Source organism: Naegleria gruberi (assembly GCF_000004985.1).
Source record: "Naegleria gruberi genomic scaffold NAEGRscaffold_17, whole genome shotgun sequence".
NCBI classification, from domain to species: domain Eukaryota; phylum Heterolobosea; class Eutetramitea; order Acrasida; family Naegleriidae; genus Naegleria; species Naegleria gruberi.
In genome coordinates, this window is record NW_003163310.1 from 325,335 (window position 1) to 347,669 (window position 22,335).

Below are 22,335 nucleotides of genomic sequence, written 5' to 3' on the forward strand. Positions count from 1 at the left end.
ATTATAAATTAATCTAAAGAGCAAGGCAATAGCATGGTGAATACGAAACTGAGCATGACCCATGCATTCTTTGATGAGTTTAGTTTGAAAATAAGAATCAAATAGATCCAATCATACACAAGAACAGGAAAATGAATTAAAAAAAAATTAATTTATCATTTTATTTTTAGAAAATTTAAAACCAAAAAGTTTTTGCCCCTTAAAAATAAAATTTAAATTAAAAATAATGCCATCAAACTTCTCATCCGAACAATACAAACAACTTAACAAACAAGTTACACCACCAGCTGCAACATTTGAAAGATTGCAACAAAAAACTCCATCTTCTAAAGCAGCTCCAGTCCTCAACAATCTTCCAACTACTCCATCAAAGGCAACACAAAGCAAGACTGTGAACTCTTTATTAACCGGAATTAAAAACCTTCCATTGGAAGCTGCTCAATTTAAAAAGAAGAAGGGTGCCGGTCTTGTCGCTCTCGCTTTAGGTTCATTGATTGTTGGTTCTTATTCCTACACTATCAAGAGTATGAAACAAGAAAACTTTGCCGATGTTGTCATTCCAGATACTTTGAAGCTCAAAGAATAATTTAAAATTGTGGATACTTTTAAATCGGATCATATTGTCACTTGATGGTGGATACTCACATTTAGTAATAATGGATATCTAGCATCGGCTCATGCCACTTATTTAATAATAAAAGAAATTTGGAAATAATAATATTCTGTATTATTTAACATTAAACGCATTGAGAATATTAAATAGGCGAAATTAATAAGAAGAAAGTCGTGATGATACCGAACCAACATGCTCCACTAGATCGGGTATCACCAAGTATGAATCGAGATCCTTGTGTCGTTTCTTGTAAACGTAATTGTAAATTATTCTATCATTTGGATATTCTGATGAGGCTTGTGGTTGCCATTCTCTCAAATAATCAAGAAATGGATTTATGAGTTCAGGTTTGTTTGGATAAAGCATGGCTAGTAGTACATTAAATATTAATAACTAGAAAATATTAATACAAAACTTACCAACCGCACTACCATAATGAGGGAAATCTCTTTGCAAATGATATTTTCTTCCAGTTCCTTCATATTCATTGGAGAAGAATTTAGTGAGCTTGATGAATTTGGATTCCAAATAGTGGAATCGAACCAAGAGTAAGAATCCGAGTGTAATGGCAAACAGTAACACAAATATCCAATAGAATTTAAATCTATTGAGAATAATCTTGTCATTTCCACTATTGAATTGATTTGCTTGAATTGTAAAGTAACCAATGGTCATGATGAAGGAAAAGAATAAAGCTACAAAAGAAATCAAGTGCAATCTCTTCTCATTGTAATCATTGTAGGAATGAGAAAAATACAATTTCATCCACATAAATGATCTATTTTTGAATAGTCTCTCTCTGTCTTCATTCCTATTTGATGGGTCGTAGAAATCGTGATTCATATTTTTCAATAGCTCTCTAATACTATCTAGCCATCCTTTTGGTACTACTGCATCATCCTCCAAAATGATAATATAATCCATATGAGGATAATGTTTCGTACAATATTCAATTGCTGTTATATAGTCCAAAGCTTGTTTTTGATGATAGCTCATACTATAAACTTGATCAAAATTACTAGTGAAGAAATGTCTATCTCCCTTGATATCATCCCTGTGAAAAATGTTAAAAATTTGCTTTTCCTTAATAGCGTTCAAATGTCCAGTTGGGAACGAACTTGCATCAAATATATTGATTGCAATATTGGAGGTGGGTATCAAATCATTCATGGAGGTATTGGCCAAAATTGAATGAATCAAAACTTCTTGGTATTGTCTGTTTCTGGTAATCGAAGGTATCGAGATGCAAAATTTAGAATGCTCAACTGGTCCACTACTTGGTGTCTTGGCCTGTTCAAATGATTTCCTCAATAGAGAAACCAATTCTGTAGGCATATTATTAATATAATTCCGAGCTTTATCAATTCTATCCAATTCATTCCTTTGTATTTCCTCACCCGTAGTGTCGTGATGTTTTGCAAACATTGAAGATGGCAAAACCTTCCGCATCATTGAAAAGGCATATTGTGCTCTATCCTCCCGTGTGATACTAATCATTACAAATAAAAACAATATTGATAAGAGTATAATTTTGCATGAGGTTATTAAATTTGATTTGATCGTCTCCGAGAATGAATGTTCTTCCAATAGAAAATTAGAAATCGGAGATGTTGTTGTTGTGGAAGATTTACTCGGTAATGTAGGTGAATCATCAGTGATGATATCCGATTCCTTGTGAGTGGTTACATTGGGTTGTTCTACTTCTATTCCTTCACCAAGTGGAGAGGATGCTGCATTGGTACGTAAAGACATTTTTTGTAATGTTGAAAACTTTAAATTTCGAATCCTAAGTATTATAATTTATAATATTATAAGTTAATATGAAGGTTTTATGTGTGAAGTTGGTGAATAAAAACCATCACAAATTAATTAATTAAAACAACAAAAGAAGGATGAAGTTTTTAAATTGAAAAATTAAACTATTAAAAAAAATGAATAATCAACAACAGCAATCAATAAAAAATCCATTCGCCAAGTCTGCCCTTCAACTCCAGAAGGAGCAACGAAGGAAGTTGATGTTACAAAGACAACAAGGTGGTAATGCAACACCATCGGCATCATCATCATCACCAACTCCCAAACCAATAATACAAAACCGATCAGCACCACCTACACATATACCAAGACAAGCACCACCACAAAATGTAAATTATAATAGACCACCTCCTAATGTAAATGTTACTGAATTACGTCTTACCAAGGTTGCTACACCGAATGCATACTACATTTGTAAATTCCCAAAGGTTTTGGACTTTGAATCAATGCCTGGACAATTAAAAATCAGACTTAAAGGAAAGGAGGATGAAGAGGCTGATATGGAGGAAAAACCACAAGAAGAGGAACCAGAACCAGAAGAAGAAAATCCATTCCAAAAAAAGAAACAAGTAAGAAGAAATCAAAAACATGAATATATTTTCGAAAATGCTGAGCCACCAAAGAAAGCTTTTGAAGGTATTCCAGAGGAAACTCAGGATGCCAAATATGCTCTCTTTATCATTAGAGAAAATCCTCAAACAGGACAACAAGAATTTGGAGTTTTACCTGTCGGATCACAATGGTTGACTTTCAGGCCAAGAATTTTAAAAGCCAATGCTGTTCCTCTAACTTTGGAACAAGCTGAAAAAAAGATGAAACAAAAAGATTCCCTGATGAGCGATCAATGGAAGAGAATTAAACCTGAAATTGCTGAGGAATTAAAACATGATAGAAAGAGAAAGAAGGAAAAGGAAATCGATGATGAAATGGACTTTGAGGATGTTAATGATGATGATGAACAAGATGAATATTCAAAGAAAATTTCTAGGGAAGATAGAATGGAAGCAAAGAAAGTTTTCGGATCTGATGACGAAAATGGATCTGACTCGGATTCTGACTCTGACGACGAAGAAAAGATGCGTAAGGAAAAGGAAAAGACCTCAAGACGAGAATTGGATAAGCTCATCAAGAAAGAAAATGGAGAGGAGGTCGATGAGGAAGATGATGAAAATGAACAATTGAAGGAAAAGATCAAAGAAGCCAAAAAGAGAAAGGTCGAAGAAAACTCTTCTGGTTCATCTGAAGTCAAGACAGAAGAACCAGAGGCCAAGAAGGTCAAAACAGAGCCAGTGTCAGAGAATGACAAACTAAAGAACTCAATCCTAAAGTATTTGAAGAAGAAGGGTGAAGTCAAGACAAGTCGTTTCAAGAAGAAGTTCTTTAAAGATTGCTCTTCTGAACAGGAAAAAGATCAAAGAAAGAACCAAGTTCTCCAAATCATGAAGGAAATTGGAGCTAAAACTTATGACCAAAATGGAACCAAAGTTATCAAATTAGATCCAACTGCTCAAGAATGATACTCTTCAGAATAAAAATCCAAGTTTGCTCTTAGTGTCTCAGAAATCTTAATTAAATTAATTTTATTGAGAGAATTTCTTCCATTTTACGTATTCATATTTACATTTAAAATGCTCTATCTAATTTACTAGTTGAGTTTTCAAAAGTTTAAATTGGTTTCAAATATCCGTATCAATTTCTTTTGAAATATCTTAATCATTTCTATCCATATCCTTTTCAACTCTTCCTCTTTGCATTTCCAAGAACTTTTTGACTCTTTCGTCATTCTTTGTTTTTTCTTGCCAATACAAATTATAGTTACTGGCATTACCAAGTTCAACTTGTTGCATATTCTTGGCCAAATCAACTTCTTCTTGACTTTGTGAAGATTGCCAATTATCCATGTAGGATTTAGTTTCAGGCATTTTAGAAACAATCCACTCCTTGATAGCTGGTTGGGAAATGGCAAAAACAACTCCGAAAGGATACAACAAATACCAACCAAACTTGAAAGCTTCACGGCCAAATCTATATTTAATAGGAGGAATGTGGGAAAGAAGTTTTTGGAAGGAATTTTGTTTTACAGCACGGGTCGGAATTTCACCTAATTTTTGTTTTTCGTCAATGGATTTTTGTATAGATTGTTTGTGGAATGTACTATATAAAGTTGGAATATCACCATTTGCACTGTGTTCACGAAGAGGTGTAAATGAAGATGATGATGGTTTGCTGGATGATGATTCAGTCATTTTTTTAATTTGGATAAAATGTGTTTGGAGGACAATTTTGAAACAATTCGCCACCTTCTTAGACTTTTTTCAGCTTCTCAATAATATCAACCATAAGAAATACAATTGATTTTCAATTCATAACTCAGTGATTACTTTTCATGGTCACATTGGCTCGGCCCGAAGCAACTGATACTCCGTTCAAAAATTTCAAAGATTCAAAATTTTATTATTTTTTCAAAAAATGTTCAACCCACAAACATAAGCAAGGAATATTCTCCAATGCTTTTCAGCATTGCATTCCTTCCAATAAACTTAGACATTTACAATTATTCACACCTCTCTTGCTGCCCATCTCTGAAAAAGAAGGTCATGTCTTTGATAGTGTGACATAGTGTCGAGAGCAGGCTTTGCTACCCCTCACGTAATGAGAGGAACGCGTTATAATGCATCCAACATCTCACTTTTTTACAATCAACAAAGTAATTAATAAAATTCTATCGTTTTCAGATTGGAAGAACATCCACTTGTTGATGGAAGTTTTTAACCCGCCAATAAGCAGAAAAAAATGTCTCAAAATCCTCTTCTTTCTGCTCCGATGAAGAAGGAAAATCAAAGTGATTTAAATTCGTTGAAGAGTTGTAATTTAATATTGTTGATTGGGAGAAGATGTTCGAATAAGACACTTTGTTATCAGAGGAATTTTTCAGCGAGCCATGAGAGGATTTCTCTCGAGGAGTGGAAGAAGGATAATTTATCTATTCATGCTACATTTAAAAAGATTATTAAAAAGTTGGAAAAGGTATAGTATTTGTGGCGGAATTCTATTAGAAAGTTTAAAGAAAAACGTAGTTATTGATGACACTAATTTGGTGAAAGAAACTAGGAAATCTCTAATTGACAAAATCAAACAAAGTATTCCTTCATGCACAGTTGGGGCACTCTACTTTAATTGTGAAAATCCAAAATTATTAGAGTTTCAATTTTACATGAATCAAACAATGAGCTTTTTTGTGGATAGATATTGCTCAAATTCATCTTCTATTCCTCTAACTCTTACTACTGATGGACCATTTCAAACATCAAACATTTTGGATGATGAGAAGAAATCAATAGTACCAACTAAGGATGAAGGGTTTGATACAATTATTGAACAACCTGTAAAATTAACTATACTGAACAGGGATAGAATTGAATTTAATCATCAGGGACTAATTGTGGATGGGTTAATATTTGTTCATTCAATGCTCGTCGATTCGGATACAGATTCTGGACCTCTGTCCCATGTTCATTGGATTTTTACTCAATGGATGAAAATCAAACCTAACGGTAGAATAATTGTAATTCTTATCGAGAAAGACTTTGATAGGCTGTGTGATTCCCTCAAATCTAAGAAAACATTCGAACAATTTCAAACCTGGTTATCAAAGACATGTTGTAAATACTTTCCATTCCCAATTTATACTGTACAGATTAGTAACTCTAATTTCTCTCAACTCAAAAGAGATGAAACACTATTATTTTCTACCTTATTTTACTATCAATCACTGGCTGCTTCGGAATCACTAGTTCTGACCTCTCCATTTATATCACAAAGTTTAGCCCAACTCAGTGGTGCCAATACAACTGCCTCCACAAGACACAAGAAATTTTTCAAGCAAGAATGTAACCTAGATGATTCGTGTATTTACTTTAACAGCGATTTGTACTTTAAAATGTCTAAAATAGGACTTTTGCTGTTGGATTTTTCAAGTATTTCAGAAATATCAATAGCAGAAATTAACAGCATTCAAATGGAACAAAAATTTGCACTTTGTCAATTAGATTATAGAACTAATCAGCCATCCTATTTTAAACAAATTGAATTTGTTCAACTTAACGATTGGAAACCAGATGGTAAATCTATTTCAAAATTTATAGGAAGATTTCCACTTGTTCAAGAATTAACTGTAAATCACACAAATAATTTCAGTATTGGTATTTTTAAGGATATTCAAAAGAAGGAAATCAAATCAATACTCTTTGGCGTCATATTAGACACTCACCATATCAAACAATTCTCTTCTCAAAATGATTTCAACAACTTTGTACAATACTATGAACGAATTAATGAGTATAGTGTATCTAATCAAATGAACAACGCAATAGAAACCATGAATAATGAAAGAAAGAGATTTTCACCAAAGCAAACTTCTAGGTTATCAAAGGGTCTTGAGGTTGGAACTAATAGCCCAAGCTCTTCGAAATCTCAAGCTTCTGCTCCTGTAACAACGTCTGATGGAAAAACCTCAGATATTTATCAATTTCCGGTAACAGATATGAGTATTTCTTCAATTTGTGACTACTTTGGATTACTGACATTCCAGAAAGGAAGGGACATGGAAACCCAAATTTATGATGTAATGGTAAAACTCATTCCAGAAAAACCAAATCATTTTAAATTATATGCCAAGTGTTCCAGCGCAACTGAGAAGGATACTTTTTACAGAGAGGAGATCCTTATGAAACAAGGTAAAATTGTTAAAGGAATTTGTACATGCCCTATTGGAAGCCAAGGAAAATGTAAACATGTTTGTGCCAGTATATTATCCTATGTGTCCATTATTTCTAACAGGAATATGGGAAATGAGCAGAAAATTGAGGAAAAGGAAAAGATTCTAAAATCTGGATCACTTGGCTCTCAATCAGAAAGTCAACTCAGTGAATCCAAAGTCATATCCCAAGATCCTCCACCAGTCTCATTTGCTGTAAAGCCAGAATCATCTGTAGAGCCATCTCAAGAACCAAAAAAGAAGAAAACTCTACCAAGTTGGATGGGTGGCTCAAAAGAAAAGCCACAAAAGTCTTCCTCCACCAAGTCTGATTCAAAATCGGATCTCAAAAAACCAAAAACTAGTTTCTTTTTGTATTGTGATGAGTATAGAGATGCAGTTAAGGAAGAGTTGGGAGGAAAGGTTGCTGCTTCTGAAGTGGCAAAAGAATTAGGAGCCAGGTGGAAGCAATTATCAGAAGAGGAAAAACAAGTTTATGTTGACAAGCACAAGGAATTAGCCAATGAATACGCCGAGAAGAAGAAGGAAATTAAATCCAAAAACAAAACAGATTCAGAGTCTACGAGCACGAATGAAAAACCAAAAACAAACAAAAAGAAAGTGAAAAAGGAATCTGTGGATAATGATCCAATAGAAGAGAGTGATGAAGAGGAAGACGAATCATTTGGAAATATATTCTTCTCAAAACAAAAACAAAAATCCTCTGAAGCCAAGCAAGAATCCAAGGATAGCTCCATAAGGCCAATTCCAGAAATGTCACCAGAGAATGTCACCAAATCAAAACCACAACCTGCAACAATTGTGAAGAAGGAACAACGCAGTGATGACGAAGATGAAGCATTTGGAAATATTTTCTTTTCAAAACCGTCATCTAAACCTTCAGTTGTCACAACCAGTGAAAAACCAGTTCTCAATTCTGTACCTAGTGTCATCATAAAGCAAGAACCTCAGAGCCCTAAAAAGAGAAAGCTCCCCAGTCCTGTTAAGCCAACAGTTCAGAAACAAAATGAAGAGGATGAATCCTCTGATGAGGATGTTGGCAGTATATTCTTTGCAACATCAAAGAAAAAGAAACCAAATAACTTGGAAGAAACTAATGTAAAACCTGTTAAACCTGTTTTGCAAAGTAATACAGTTGAAGAGAGAAAACCTATCCATGAAACAAAACAAGCAATGGATGAAAGCGATGATGAAGATGCAAGCAGCATTTTCTTTTCCTCCTCTAAAAAGAAACCAAATGTCGAAACGAAGAAAGAACAGTTAATTACGCCCATTAGCTCAACAACAGAAAAAAAAGATTCAAATCTGGGTAAAGATCGAATGGAAGAAAGTGATGATGACGAAGAAGGTGGTATTGCAAATATCTTCTTCTCCAAGCAAACAAAGAAGAAACCATCCTCTCCAATTATTACAAAACAATCAACTGTTTCGAATACTAGTGCACTTTCGAGTAATATTTCTTCAACAAGTAAGCCAACACTAGCTCCAAACAATAAGAAAGATATGGATGAAACAGATGACGATGAGGAAGATGTTAGTTTTGCCAATATTTTCTTCTCCAAATCTACAAAGAAACAACCTCCTCCAGCTTCATCATCTACAAACTCATCTACTTCATCAGTTCCAAAACCTTCATCTTCCTCTCCATCCAAAACTAATAATCAGGAGAAGAACACAAAGAAAGTGACATCCCTTAAAGCTATGATGGCAGAATTTGATTTTTAAAAGATTTAAAAAAACAGCCTTAACAAGCCTTGTTGCGAATAACTTTTTCAAAAAAATAAACAGCTTCTACAGTGAGAGGGAATCCTTAGATTGACTAAAAGATGATTGGTTGTAAGATTAATGATCCGAGTTTGATTTCCAAAGTAATAGAATTGATGAGTCACTTTACAGATTTGGTCAACTTTGAAGTATCCTCCTCAAGTCTATTCATTCATGCTGTGGATAATTATAAGGTTGTTCTCTTTGAATTTAGATTATTGGAAAATCAAGCCTTCGTATTTGTTAATCAGGATCAAACTAGAAGAATTAAACTACCCAACTTTGAGAAGCACTATGGAATTAATTTGAAAATATTTTCCCAAGTAACAAAAGGCTTGAAATCCGATGATAGTTTGTATATTCAATTTCCATCCAATGACGAAGCCTCAGACATACTACTCCACATCAAGAAGAAGAATCCACTCAGAAAGTTTACCTATCAACTCTCACAATTCGAAATATGTGATAATGAAAGTTATGAAATTAATGATTTTGACCAACAAGCAAGAGTGGAAATATTAATGAATACTCAAAACTTTTCTCAAATGATTCAAGACTTGCACCACTTGAATGGTAATCGATTCAGATTAGAAGTAGAGAAGAGGGATGATTTTGTACTAACTCTCAAAACTTGGAATGAATTCATCAAGGCAAGTATTGATATTTCCAATGGTGAAGAAAATGTTTCCATTAGTATAAGTGAGAGGGAAGAAGAATTTGTTAATATTGGTAATGAATATCCATTCAAAATACTATCAGTTATTTCTCGTGCAAGTAAGATTTCAGATCAGGTATTGTTTCAAGTTTGTGAGAATGGTCCTCTTGGAATATTATATGGATTAGAGGGAGGTAGTTTCCAATTCTTTGTGGCTCCATTCATTCCAAATGATGATTCCGAAGATGTTGATGATTAAAATAATTATTCCAATTTATAATAATAAAGAAATTTATCCAATAATTTATATTCTTATTCTTTTGTTCTTCTCCTTTTCTTCTTGAGCTTCCTTCAGTATTGATCTACCTCAGTATCAGGAAGGACTGTATAAACAACTTCTCCAGATTGGTCTTTGGTGAAAGTAATAAACTCTAGTTTTTCACTTGATAAACTAGTACTATCCATTGTCTTTGTCATGACCTTGACAGCCAACTTTTTAGCAGCACCAATCTTCAAATCCTCCTTCCATTCTTGTTTCAAGATTGATTGAGCAGCTTGATTATTAGCTCCGATTGCTGTAGCTTTCCATCCACCATAATTTCCTGAAGGATCAGAATGATACAATTGATATCCATATTGTTTATCCCAACCAGCATACAAGAAACTGACGCCAAATGGTCTCATACCACCAAATTGTGTGTAACTTTGCTTTGAATCACAGAGAGTTTTTACAAGTTGTTCTACTGGTATTGGTTCTTGATACATGAATTGATAACGTTGAGCGTGGAGACGAGCAGAGTTAATCAAAATGTTGGCATCAGCTGTAATACCAGCAACAGCACATCCAATATGTTTATCTAATTTGTACATCTTTTCTGTTTTCTTTTCATTATCGAGAAGCTTGGAAGTAATTTTCTTTTCAGCAGCTAATACAATACCATCGGTGGCAATAATACCGAGAGCAGCACCAGCATGGCTGATAGCTTCCATAGCATATTCGACTTGATACAATCGTCCTTCAGGTGAAAATGTTGTAGTTCTATTGTCGTATCTTCTACTCATTTTTTATAATGTTTATTACTTCCCTCAATCCAAAAATAACTTGAGAAATCCGCAGCATTTGGCTTGAAGTTTTTGATCATCACAAAAATTTAATTTAAAATTATTGATGAAAATACAAAGCTGTGATCCGATGACAAGAAGAGGTTGTTAACAAACCAGATAATTGTTCTAGTTCTATTTGTTGAATAACAGGTGAATTCACAAAGATAATAACCTCTTTTTTAAGAGGATGATTAGAAAATGTAGAAAAGCTATTTTCAGAAAATTGCCTTACTTGAGTTGACTAAACAACGTGAGAAATTGTTTAAATATCAAATAGGCAAAAACAAGTTTAAATAACAAAAAAAACAATAATCAAGATGGAAATCTCAAAGAAGGAACGGAAAAAGTTTGGAACCACCATTAGTAAGCAACACAAGCCAAAAAAGACTAAAAAACAACAAGCAAATGTTTCAAATGTTTCCAATGTAAATCAAGATTTGGATCAGAATCAACAAAATGTATTCAGTGACAAACAAGCCAACTTTAATCCGTATGGTGTTGATAATTTGAGTCCAAACAAGTAGACATATTGTAAATAAATTCTCAGTTAGTGTTGAACAGCAAGGATTTGCTTTTTCTCTTTGATAATCCAAAATTCTTTAAAACCCAATTCATTAGATTGACATCTTTAAGAAGAATTTGATATTTTTAAGATTGGGATAGTTACAATTTTTTTATATGATAATTTACAAAATGGAATTATTCAGAGGTTTGCATTGCTGTGCTAATAGTTTCTTCAACAACCAACTTTGATTTCAATTCAAGAACCTTTTGGTTCAAAATAGCAGTCGTACCACGAGGAATAACATATTCACGACGATACTTTCTTCCAGAAGGTACGTCATAACCACGAATATAGTTAGCTACACCTTCCTTATTAATGACACATAAATCTACATTTGAACCAGAACCCAAATCATTGTAAATACCAGCAGAAATAGCCTTGTGAACAATAGCTTTAGCTTCTTCTTCAGACATATCATCCTTATATTCAGCTTCAAAAACTGACATGGCAGCCAATGATCCTGAACCCATAGTAACGAATGGTAATTTATCAGTAGAACCATGAGGATAGATTGTATAAAGAGAAGGTCCATTAACATCAACACCACCCAAAACCAAAGCAGCACTAACATGTCCTTGATATTTCCATAACATACGTTTAAACATTGTCATTGATGTATCAACACGTGATTGTTTACCTGTGGCATAACGATGGAGTTGTAATTTAGAACTGATCAATGCAGTGGAATTTTCAGTATCGGCAGCAGTACCAGCACCACAACAATAAATGTTTGGAGCAATGTAGTGAATCTTTTCGCAATTCTTATCAGCGACAATAGGACCTTCAGTAGCTCTTGTATCAGCTCCCAAAACAACACCATCCTTGTAAACTACACCACAAATTGTTGTACCAGTCTTGAGTACTTTTGGTGGTGTTACATTAAGATTTGATTGAAGATAAATGTTACGGGCAACATTATCAAATTCAAAGCCTCCAATTGTTGATGACATGTTTATATACAAAATATGATGAATATTAAATTCCTGTCCTACAATATTTGATGAAAATTTCCTAACACAAGCAGGGTGTTTTCAGGTATTGAATATTTTTTTGATTAATTTTTCTTCAGAACAAAGGTTTTCCAGCGTTGAGAATGGAATGGTGTTTTATTTTTAGCATGATAGAATTACTTGAAGAAAATTGGAAACAAAATTTAATTGTTTTTGCTTGTGGTTACATATAGTGGCAAGCCTCAAAGTTTTTTAAATAATAAAAATCAATCTTCTTGTAATTTATCAGAGTTCTTTACAAACTTTTTGAAATTTTCAATTAAGATTTCAGTTTCTTCTCAATATGAAAAAATTAGTAATTAAAAAAATGCCCAAACAGCAGCTGGATGAAGAATACCTTCGGGATGAATATTCAATTTCATCTCTGGCTATGATTTGTCACTCTACGGATCATGGTTATTATTTTTCTGATTATCAATTCTCGCAGGCTTGCCATTCAATTTCTCATATGATTTGTCTAGTTCAGAAATCAAGTGTTGCTAGATTGTATAATTCTCCAGAGGTTTCAACGAGACTTGGAATTATCAAAGTAAATTCAATATGGAATGAACCTTATAATATTGGTAAGATGGAAAAGTTTGGAAATGATTTTCAATTTAAAAAGATAAGGTATCAATATGCTTATTCAACACCATTCGTTGAGGCTCATCCATCGACAAATAATGGAACGAGAAAGGTCATTGATTTCTATTGTTTGAAGGATAGCTTTAAATTCATTATTGATTTGAATCAGGAAAATATTTTTTATTCGAGTTTGAATGTTGAAAAGATACCAAAATTGTTGAGAAGTGAAATATTTTCAAATTGGAATAGCGTTATTCCTCAGCATATTTTCCTTCACAAACCGAATGAAAATGAATTTAACAAAATGTGTATGATTGTTCATAACGAACAGGATACAGTACTGAAACCACTTATCATTAGAGATGAAGGGTCTTTGGACGAATTGAGGAAATACGATGTTAGAATACAACCTCTTCCATTGGATTCAAACAACTATCCATTATATTGGAGTTTTTTAACAAGACTAGACTGTATTGATGAAAATTATCTGACCTATAGTTATCAAGATGAAAAAAATAAGAAGATTTGTCACATTATTAGAAAAATATCTATCCAATACGATGAAGATACCAAATTATACAGCGGAAAATTATCAAAATCTCCCTTACTGGACTTTTTTAAATTTTTCACAGACAATTCTAACATTTCTGGATCTTGCAGATTGACGGATAGTTGTTTCCTCTTTATGCTTTGTAAAAATGGACCTTATTGGCACAGTGTTAAATATAAGGATTGGGGGACATTCACTCAAAATGTGAAATGGATTCTAGTTGACCTGAAAAACTCAACAATCAAAAATATTGAACCCTACTCTGGAAATTTGAAGAGCTCACAACCAATTACTAAAGTGGGTACTCTAGTTGATGATGATGGATTTGAAACTACCATCAAGAAAAAGCATATCACTCTCAGAAAGAGTAGCACTGAAGTACGAACTGAGGGTGCCGATTTCCTGCATGTTGATTTGGTGGCTTATCAGCCTTTTAAGGGATATCCAGAGTTGGTAAATGTGATTTGTACTATCCCAGCCTGTGAAACAAGAACTGCACATAGTCAACCAAGGAAGGAAAGTCTCCACACAGTCATCCAAGTTCACTATTGCTTTAAAATTCATGATGAATTTAGACAATTATTCAAGGAAACTCCTAAATCTTACAGCGATATTTATTTGAGATTTTGTTAATCCTGAGATGTTTGGCTATTCATTTTAGAATCTTTTACTCCCAATTCTTAAATCACCCAAAAACAGCCCTTGCTCGTTCCACTAGTGTAAGCAAAAGCAGGGAAAATTGAAATCGTTTTACCAGACTTTTCCTGAATCTTGATTTTAATAAAATATGCAGGAGATATTACAGAGAAATTATTTTACAATTTATTGTCTAGCACCTTGGATCATGTATTCCTTGTTAATAAGGTGGTTTGACTTTTCAACCAATTGAAGCAAATTCACAATATCGTGTGACCAAGAGTTCAAAACTTCATTATTGTCACCAGTTTGTAATTGTTTGAAAACAACAAGACCATCCAATCTGTCCATCTTGGCAAGAATTGTCTTGGAGGTAACCATTCTTGAAATGTATCCTTCAACTTCTTCTTCACCCAAGTACAACAATGAGCACAAACGTTTAGTTGGAATTCTAGAATAAAATTGAGCAATGACACGAATATTCTTTTCAACAATTCTACTTCTGAGATCGGCATAAGTTTCTGGAGAAGTCTTGAAAATTGGGTGATCCTTAATTAATGAACCAAATGTTGATTCGAATTGTGGCCAATTAATCAAACTACGATTTACAAATTGCTTAAGCAAGTTTCTATATGGTTGTAATTGTGGTTCTTCTAATTTCTTTTCTTCAAAGGTTCTATGCATGAGATCGTTTTGTTCATTACCATATTCAGCCAAAACAATATATAAAACCATACGTTGTAAGATATTCATCCAATCCTTTTCATTTGCTTGAATGATAGGTGTAGTGAAAATTTGTTGGTATGAACGGAAAATATCTAAATATTGCTTCTTGTTATTATAGAAACGAATCATAAGTTCATGGAAACGAATCTTTAAATCTTGGTGAGATTCTTCAGAAATACTCTTCTTTGTAATTTTCTTTGATACAATGACAGCACGAACAAAATCTTGCTTTTCAATGCATAATCTAATAGATTCAAGAATAAATTCAATCTTTTCTCTAATTTCCATACTTCCGATTGTTTCAACTTGAACATCTTGTAACAATGAAGCAGCTTCAGCAATATTTCCTTCTTCTTCTCTGATCTTTGCCAACATTCTAATAACTCTAGCACCTTCCAATTCAACAAATATTTTACCTTCAGTAATTTTACGAATATTATTGATTAATTCAATCTTTCTTTCCAAAGATGGAGTAGAATCAATATATTTCATAGCTTCTTGAATCATCTTTTGAGTACCACCTCTTGATTGAGCACGTTTCTTACTAAGACTATTTAATTGATCATTCAATTCATCCCAAGCTTGAACTTTAGCACAGAAAGCAATTATTTGGACAAGAATTTTAGAGAGATTTTCATAATCTTCAGCAAGACGAACAGTCTTTTCCAAAGCTAAAACAGGTTCAAGAACTTCCTTTAATTTGTTGATTCCTCCTTGATCCAAAGCAGTAGAAGCACTTTGAAGAGTGGCCTCGGTTTGTTCGGTATAATCAACATTCATCTTTTTACTTTGTTGATCTTCAGAAGAATCTTCTGGATCGAATGTTGGAAGTGGCATTATGTTACTATTATTAAATTAGTATGGATTGGCTTGCAAATTGATGATGGATATACAACACGAGTGTTAATGCAAAGCAATTACGCAACAATAGAACACTTGTATTTTTTTAATGTATTTTTGATTTTAAATTTTAAAAATAGAACTTTACTTCCTCTTGCCATATGACAAAGCCAAATTTTTCATCTTCGTTTCTTACAACTGTAGAACTTTATTAAGAAAATTATTGAGCATCATCAATAGTTAATAATTCTTAGAGTTGAAGTCACTTTACCATTAAGATTCGGTAATTTTTTGATTCAGTCAAGTCAAATAATTTTGAACATCCAGTTTTCGAAAGAATTGACTTTCCCGCTCTTCCATTGTTAACTAGAAAATTTAAAAAATATTCATATGAAAAAAAATAGTCGTTTTACTTCGATAACATGATGCAAAATAATTTGGGCCAACTTTTGGCAGGCTTTAATAAGAAGCCCTCAAATTCAACTAACAACTCCGGATCTTCATCATCATCAACAACAGGAGGATTCACATTTAAAAGAAAGGCTGAAACATCACCAAATAATTTTACATCCACAACAACAACAAATAATAGGTATAATAGTTCATCAAGAAATGGTGGTGACACATCAGGTTATGGGTCAATTTTAAATCCAAAGCCATCATCCACCACAATAGAAGAGCCTACAATTAAAAAGAGAAAAATAGAAGAGGAGGATGAAGAATTAATTGTTGAAGATTTAGATTCCGATTCAAATAGTAGCAAACCATCGTCGTTTGTGAGAGCCTCTTCATTACTAAAACCTCCAACAACGACAACAAGTACTAACATAGCCCAACAACAAAAATCTATGGTACGAATTAAAACAAAACAAGAACCTACTAATAACTCGAGCACTGTCACATTCAAGTCAAATCAAAAAAGGCTTTGGAAGGATAAAGATGAAGAGGATGCAGAAATGGATGAATTGATTTCATTGACAACCACATCCAATGTAAATAATATTGATGAAATTGATATTACATCCGATGATTTAAATTTTGATGAATTAGATGAATCTAATAGTAGTACATCAGCATCAAAACCAAAATTGCCAACTTTTAAAAGTACTTCACTACTTCCTCCACGTAATAATAATAATATTGGCTCATCTAATGGTTCAAAGAGCTCAAACAAAACTGAAACAAATATGGTGGATGATGATTTTGTTTTTGAAGAAAATTCAAATCATTCAACAACTAGAACTGAAACAATGCCAAAAAAGAAATTTGTAATACCTTCAAAACCAGCAGATACAAATACTGCCAAGCCAAAGAGTTTATTACCAACAAATAGCACCAAGTCAACAACAAATTTATTCACCTCACCTTCACTTTCAAAAAGCACACCAAAAAGTGCTTCTAGTAGTAGTAGCAGCAGTGATATTTCAAATTTGAAAAACCTTGTAGAAAGTTATCAACGATTGACTGCTCATTTTAGTGGACTTCTCAGTGATTGTCTTGATTTTGCTGAACATAATGGAAATTCAGATAATGAAACTCTCCAAGATTTCAAAGAGCACAGGGAACAATTGGAAGATTTAAAGAAAACACTAGAAAGTCAAGCTTTGGACTTGCAGTCAGAAAATGTAAATAATCATGATATTTCAACACCTTATACACCAGTTAATAATTATTCCAATAATAAGAATACTTCAAATAGCACACCTACCCTCACATCCAAATCTTATACAGAAAATAGTAACACAAGCCTAAAGTCTACACCCATCTTCTCCTCCAATACATTCACAAAAAGCACTCCAAATGTTTCACCTCCAAATGATGATTATTATGATGATTACAACGATTACAACAATACACCACTTGGTGGTGATAACAATCTAGTCCAGATAGAAGATTTGGATGATGAAGATGTTGTTTTTACTGGAAGTCAGTCTAATCATTCAAATTATCAAACTAGCACAAACAATAATTTTACAAAGAATAATTATAATAGTAACACTGTAAATATTAATGATGACGATGATGGTTATGGTGCTGTAACTTCAAATTATGGTTCAAGCAATTATACATCATATAACGATAATTCATATTCTTCTAAAACAAGTAGTAGCAGGGCAATTGCTAGTAGCAGTAGTTCAAGCAATCATGATGCTTCATTTTATGCTAAAGAATCTTTTGAATGGAGTAGTGTTTTAAGAAGTACTTTGAAAGATGTTTTTGGTATTCCATCATTTAGAACTCTACAACTTGAAGCTATTAATGCAACATTATCGGGAAGAGATGTTTTTATTATTATGCCAACTGGTGGTGGTAAAAGTCTTTGTTATCAATTACCTGCAATTATTGATGTAGGATCAAGTGGAGGTGTAACTATTGTCATTTCTCCTTTACTTTCCTTAATTCAAGATCAAGTTATGTCATTAATCAATTTAGATATTCCAGCAGTATTTTTGACAAGTGAACAAGATTCAGAAACTACAAAGGATATTTATAGAGAATTAGGATCTAGAAATCCAAGTTTTAGATTACTTTATGTAACACCAGAAAAAATTTCTAGGAGTGAAACTTTCTTAAATATTTTGAGAAGATTACATGAAAGAGGATTATTTAAGAGAGTAGTTGTTGATGAAGCTCACTGTGTTAGTAATTGGGGTCACGATTTTAGACCTGACTATAGAAAACTAGGTATTTTTAAAGATGAATTTCCAGATGTTCCTTTAATTGCACTTACAGCTACTGCTACAGGAATTGTTCAAGAAGACATTATTCATCAACTTAAAATTAAGAATTGTGTATCATTGAAAGGTTCCTTCAATAGAACAAACTTGTATTATGAAGTTAGAAAGAAACAAACATTAGAAAAAACAGCAAAAGAAATTTCAGAATTTATTAATAAGAAATATCCAAATCAATCAGGAATTATTTATTGTTTGAGTAAGAAGGATTGTGAAAAAATGGCTGAAGAATTGACCACTCTTGGACATGATGTTGGTGTTTATAACTCTGATATTAAAGCAGCAGACAAACAAGAAGTACATGAAAAATGGAGCAGAGATGAACTTAAGATTATTGTTGCCACTATTGCTTTTGGTATGGGTATCAATAAGCCTGATGTTAGATTTGTTATTCACCACAGTTTACCAAAATCTATTGAAGATTATTATCAAGAATCAGGAAGAGCTGGAAGAGATGGACTACCAAGTCATTGTATTCTTTTCTATTCATATGCAGACAAGGCAAGACAACAAAAGTTCTTAGAAAATGAAAACACCAACAAGAGTGGCTATGAAAATATTAACAAGATTGTATCATATTGTGAAAATGATTGTGAATGTAGAAGAGTTGTACAATTGAGACACTTTGGTGAATCATTTGATCCAAAAGTCTGTTCAAAAATGTGCGATAATTGTTGTGATGAAACACCTGTTGAAAGAAAGGATTTCACAAAAGAAGCAGCATCCTTTGTTAAGCTTCTTAAGAGTATTGGTGCTTTTAGATGTACTCTGTCACATGTTGTATCAGTTTGGAGAGGTTCTAACACTCAAAAAATCAAAACTTTACAACATGATAAGCTTAGTGAGCATGGCTCTGGTAAATCAGTTTCTAAACAAGTTTCAGATTTCCTGGGTTCCAAACTTATTAGTGAGGGATATATTGAAGAAAAAGTACATGTTAATGATCAGTATGGTGGAAGTTATTCACAAATTGCTGCTTCAAAGAAGGCAGATCTTTTAATTACTGGTAAAGCTAAGTTTGAAATTCTGGCAAGAAGTAAGAATAAGAAGGCACCAAAGACCTCATTAGAAAAACATCTCAAGTCATCAAAATCAAACTCTTCGAAAGACTTTGAAAATGCTCTCAAGGAAGCTCTTACACAAAAGAGATCAGAATTGGCTACTGCTAGAGGACAAAGACCTTATGCAATTTTATCAACCAAAATTCTACAAGATCTCAGTGAAAAACAACCACTCGATATGGAATCTATTGCTTCCATTCCAGGTATGGGTAGACATGTTCTCTCTAACTTTGGTCTCATTTTCTTAGAGTTAATTCGTTCAATGAGACATAAGGCAATAGGAGATTGTGAACCAATGTCAGAAGCTGAAAAGAAAAAGTTTAGAGAAACCTATAGTAGTACTGGTAGTAGCAATACCTCAAAACTCAATTTTAAAACAAGTTTTACACGTCCTCAAACTGTCCATGATTCAGATGATGATATTGATGTGGAAAATATAGTTCTAGACGATGATGAGCCAACAGCACCATCAAAAAAGGCTTCACTAGGTATTACAAAAGAGGAATGGGATGATATTGGTAATCTTGTGGAAGATTTGGATGACGACTTGTTGACTGAAAATATTTTCAATAGCACCTCTTCTTCTTCTACTACTCCTAGTGGTGGTTCAACCTCTAACTACCAGTCCACAACTACTAACAATAGTAACAATGGCAACAGCTCTACTACGACAACTACTCCAAAGTTTAAATTCAAAAAACTTTAAAATTCTCTCCTTCAAGAAATTGCAAGAATTAATAAAAAAAATGTCAACACAATTCAAGAGGATACATCTTTCTGGTGATAGTAGTAGTGATGAAGATGATAACTCATCGGATGATGATTCAATAATGTCAGATGATGAACCGGTAACCTATGATTCCTCTCAATCATCAACCATATCCTTTAATTTTGAAAACATTAAAATTGAAAATATTAAATCGGAGAAGAAAACAACAGCAGATGTTATTGAAATGGGATTGGATTCGGAAAATGCAATTGATATTGATGAAGAGGATGACGTCATATTTGTAACATCATCACGAGGTCGTATCAAACAAGAAAATGACTTGTTCATAACTTCGGAATTGGAACTAAAAAGTGTGAGAGTGAAGAGAGCAGGTATTGAAAAATCGTGTTTTATCAGATTTTACTTTCGGGATTGCAAATACTTTAAACATTCAAGGTCTGCTATCAGTTATTTTGTTCCGTGCGACCAGAAATTCCAAATATTCATCTACTCTCAACTATTAAAGAATAATTATTTGGATAGTGGTAGTAGTAGTAGTAAATCTGAATCTCCGATTATTGATTGGAACAATGAGGCTTTTGAAATTATTCCCATGTTTATGTATCCTAAACGAATGATTCCCTTATGTCCAAAATGTTTTGAAGAGTACAAGAAGGGTCAATCCACTCTAATGTTTGACCACATTTTGAGCACATATCACGGTGGTGGTGGTGCCTCTACATCTTCAGAACAAGTGGAAAACATTGGAGTGAAAGTGGAAGTTAAAAAGGAGAATGCATCGGTAGGGAAGAATTCAAGAGAAGTACAATTGAAACCACCTCATGATTTGATTGATAGATTAATTTACAATCGAAGAAGATTACAAAGAATATTGGAACATCATTGGTCAATACCCAAGCCAAGAAATAATGAAAATAGTACGAGAGTTATTAGAATGATATCTTATATTGAGAGATTATATCTATATTTTAAACATTTAATAGCTGAGAAGGAATTTAGCAAAGCAGATACTATTGGTAATTCTATTTTATTGATTATGGCCACTCATGGTCAATATTTCAGTAAGAAAATATCAGGACATTATCCATTATTATGGATGGAAAGAGAAGAGTTGTTAATTACACATACTAAGGTAGCTATGGCAAATGCATTTCTGAAAGGAACGACAGCCATGCTTGAAAAATCTCACATCAACAAGACTGGTGTCAAGGCCTACATGAACACTAAGATGTTTTCAGATCAGATTCATCTTACTTCATTATTGCAAGTTTCATTCTTCCTGTTCAGAATGACAAAGAAAGAGAAGGGTTTATTTTTGCTAAACAAATTTACTTTGAGTTGGGTATTCTCTTCATTTTGTAGAGGTTATTATGATATTTTGGTTACAAGACAAACTGGTGGTTATAATGCTGTTGATTTATCTGCTTTGGAGAACCTCTTATTCAGATTACCAGGTTTTATTCATAATCATGACTTTTTGGATTTCTTGTCAGAGTGTGCTTTCAAACAGAACAAAAAACCTCTTGTGAAGGATTATCACGCTAGATTTTATGAAAATGCTCCAAATGATATTTATGCAAAGGTGAAATACATGAAAATACTAATGTCTCTATGTAAGGAGGAAAAACATTTAATTGTTTCTCTTGCTTTGGAAATATTACAGGTGGATCCACTCTCGACAATAGCAGAAAAGGTTTTGAATATTTATGCTTTTGAGAATTCTGTAACGAGCTTAAAAGTCAAGCTAAATGCTGGTCAAGTACTATCTCTGATGAAATCATTGTGGAAGTATATTGAAAGTGATTTTGAATTGGATTCACCATGGAGAGTTCTATCTAAAACTATTATTTATGCTACAAAATCACTGACACCAGAAGAAACTGTAGCACTTATTAAGGAATTTCGTGAATTTTCCCAACCAACATTTGATTTATTTGAAATTGGGGATGTCTTGTACGCATATCTTTTGAAAAGGATGGAAAATGCATCTCCAAAGGTATCTGAAAAAAAGAAAGATCAAAATATTCTATTGGCAATGCATTTAATTTATCATAATAATACTGAAGTTGTTGGAGATTTTTCAAATGAAAAATTAATGGAATCTCTAAAGAATTCGATTTGGCAAAAAGCCCAAAACTTAATAACAGCAGCCAATGTTATTGTTGAGAGATTAAAGTAATGATAATATAA

General features: G+C 33.1%; 12 protein-coding genes across 12 annotated transcripts; 7 read left to right on the top strand and 5 right to left on the bottom strand.

Moving 5' to 3' along the window:
* Nucleotides 1–226: 226 nt before the first annotated feature.
* NAEGRDRAFT_66227 (uncharacterized protein) lies at nt 227–586 on the top strand (the record flags this gene model as incomplete). Its single annotated transcript, XM_002678501.1, has 1 exon — nt 227–586. The coding sequence occupies one exon, from the start codon at nt 227–229 to the stop codon at nt 584–586; it is 360 nt and encodes a 119-aa protein (XP_002678547.1).
* A 183-nt stretch (nt 587–769) lies between these two features.
* On the bottom strand, nt 770–2,365 carry NAEGRDRAFT_66228 (uncharacterized protein; the record flags this gene model as incomplete). Its single annotated transcript, XM_002678610.1, has 2 exons — nt 770–981; nt 1,033–2,365. The coding sequence occupies 2 exons, from the start codon at nt 2,363–2,365 to the stop codon at nt 770–772; spliced, it is 1,545 nt and encodes a 514-aa protein (XP_002678656.1).
* Nucleotides 2,366–2,544: 179 nt separating this feature from the next.
* Nucleotides 2,545–3,945, top strand: NAEGRDRAFT_48210 (uncharacterized protein; the record flags this gene model as incomplete). The annotated part of the gene is made up of 1 exon (XM_002678502.1): nt 2,545–3,945. The coding sequence occupies one exon, from the start codon at nt 2,545–2,547 to the stop codon at nt 3,943–3,945; it is 1,401 nt and encodes a 466-aa protein (XP_002678548.1).
* Nucleotides 3,946–4,137: 192 nt separating this feature from the next.
* NAEGRDRAFT_66230 (uncharacterized protein) lies at nt 4,138–4,674 on the bottom strand (the record flags this gene model as incomplete). Its single annotated transcript, XM_002678611.1, has 1 exon — nt 4,138–4,674. One exon carries the CDS (start codon nt 4,672–4,674, stop codon nt 4,138–4,140), a length of 537 nt encoding a protein of 178 aa, XP_002678657.1.
* Nucleotides 4,675–5,654: 980 nt separating this feature from the next.
* On the top strand, nt 5,655–8,930 carry NAEGRDRAFT_66231 (uncharacterized protein; the record flags this gene model as incomplete). Its single annotated transcript, XM_002678503.1, has 1 exon — nt 5,655–8,930. One exon carries the CDS (start codon nt 5,655–5,657, stop codon nt 8,928–8,930), a length of 3,276 nt encoding a protein of 1,091 aa, XP_002678549.1.
* A 101-nt stretch (nt 8,931–9,031) lies between these two features.
* On the top strand, nt 9,032–9,883 carry NAEGRDRAFT_66232 (uncharacterized protein; the record flags this gene model as incomplete). The annotated part of the gene is made up of 1 exon (XM_002678504.1): nt 9,032–9,883. One exon carries the CDS (start codon nt 9,032–9,034, stop codon nt 9,881–9,883), a length of 852 nt encoding a protein of 283 aa, XP_002678550.1.
* Nucleotides 9,884–9,949: 66 nt separating this feature from the next.
* NAEGRDRAFT_36291 (proteasome subunit alpha) lies at nt 9,950–10,686 on the bottom strand (the record flags this gene model as incomplete). The annotated part of the gene is made up of 1 exon (XM_002678612.1): nt 9,950–10,686. One exon carries the CDS (start codon nt 10,684–10,686, stop codon nt 9,976–9,978), a length of 711 nt encoding a protein of 236 aa, XP_002678658.1. The 3' UTR covers nt 9,950–9,975.
* A 703-nt stretch (nt 10,687–11,389) lies between these two features.
* On the bottom strand, nt 11,390–12,335 carry NAEGRDRAFT_38790 (uncharacterized protein). The gene has a single exon (XM_002678613.1). The coding sequence runs from the start codon at nt 12,241–12,243 to the stop codon at nt 11,428–11,430; it is 816 nt and encodes a 271-aa protein (XP_002678659.1). The 5' UTR covers nt 12,244–12,335; the 3' UTR covers nt 11,390–11,427.
* Nucleotides 12,336–12,610: 275 nt separating this feature from the next.
* NAEGRDRAFT_66235 (uncharacterized protein) lies at nt 12,611–14,050 on the top strand (the record flags this gene model as incomplete). Its single annotated transcript, XM_002678505.1, has 1 exon — nt 12,611–14,050. One exon carries the CDS (start codon nt 12,611–12,613, stop codon nt 14,048–14,050), a length of 1,440 nt encoding a protein of 479 aa, XP_002678551.1.
* Nucleotides 14,051–14,221: 171 nt separating this feature from the next.
* On the bottom strand, nt 14,222–15,715 carry NAEGRDRAFT_83096 (proteasome regulatory non-ATP-ase subunit 5). Its single transcript, XM_002678614.1, has one exon. It carries the CDS (start codon nt 15,614–15,616, stop codon nt 14,240–14,242), a length of 1,377 nt encoding a protein of 458 aa, XP_002678660.1. The 5' UTR covers nt 15,617–15,715; the 3' UTR covers nt 14,222–14,239.
* A 2,072-nt stretch (nt 15,716–17,787) lies between these two features.
* Nucleotides 17,788–19,059, top strand: NAEGRDRAFT_32708 (uncharacterized protein; the record flags this gene model as incomplete). Its single annotated transcript, XM_002678506.1, has 1 exon — nt 17,788–19,059. A coding segment is annotated over one exon (1,272 nt), but the record flags the coding sequence as incomplete, so codon positions are not given.
* Nucleotides 19,060–20,245: 1,186 nt separating this feature from the next.
* Nucleotides 20,246–22,324, top strand: NAEGRDRAFT_66238 (uncharacterized protein; the record flags this gene model as incomplete). The annotated part of the gene is made up of 1 exon (XM_002678507.1): nt 20,246–22,324. The coding sequence occupies one exon, from the start codon at nt 20,246–20,248 to the stop codon at nt 22,322–22,324; it is 2,079 nt and encodes a 692-aa protein (XP_002678553.1).
* Nucleotides 22,325–22,335: the final 11 nt, after the last annotated feature.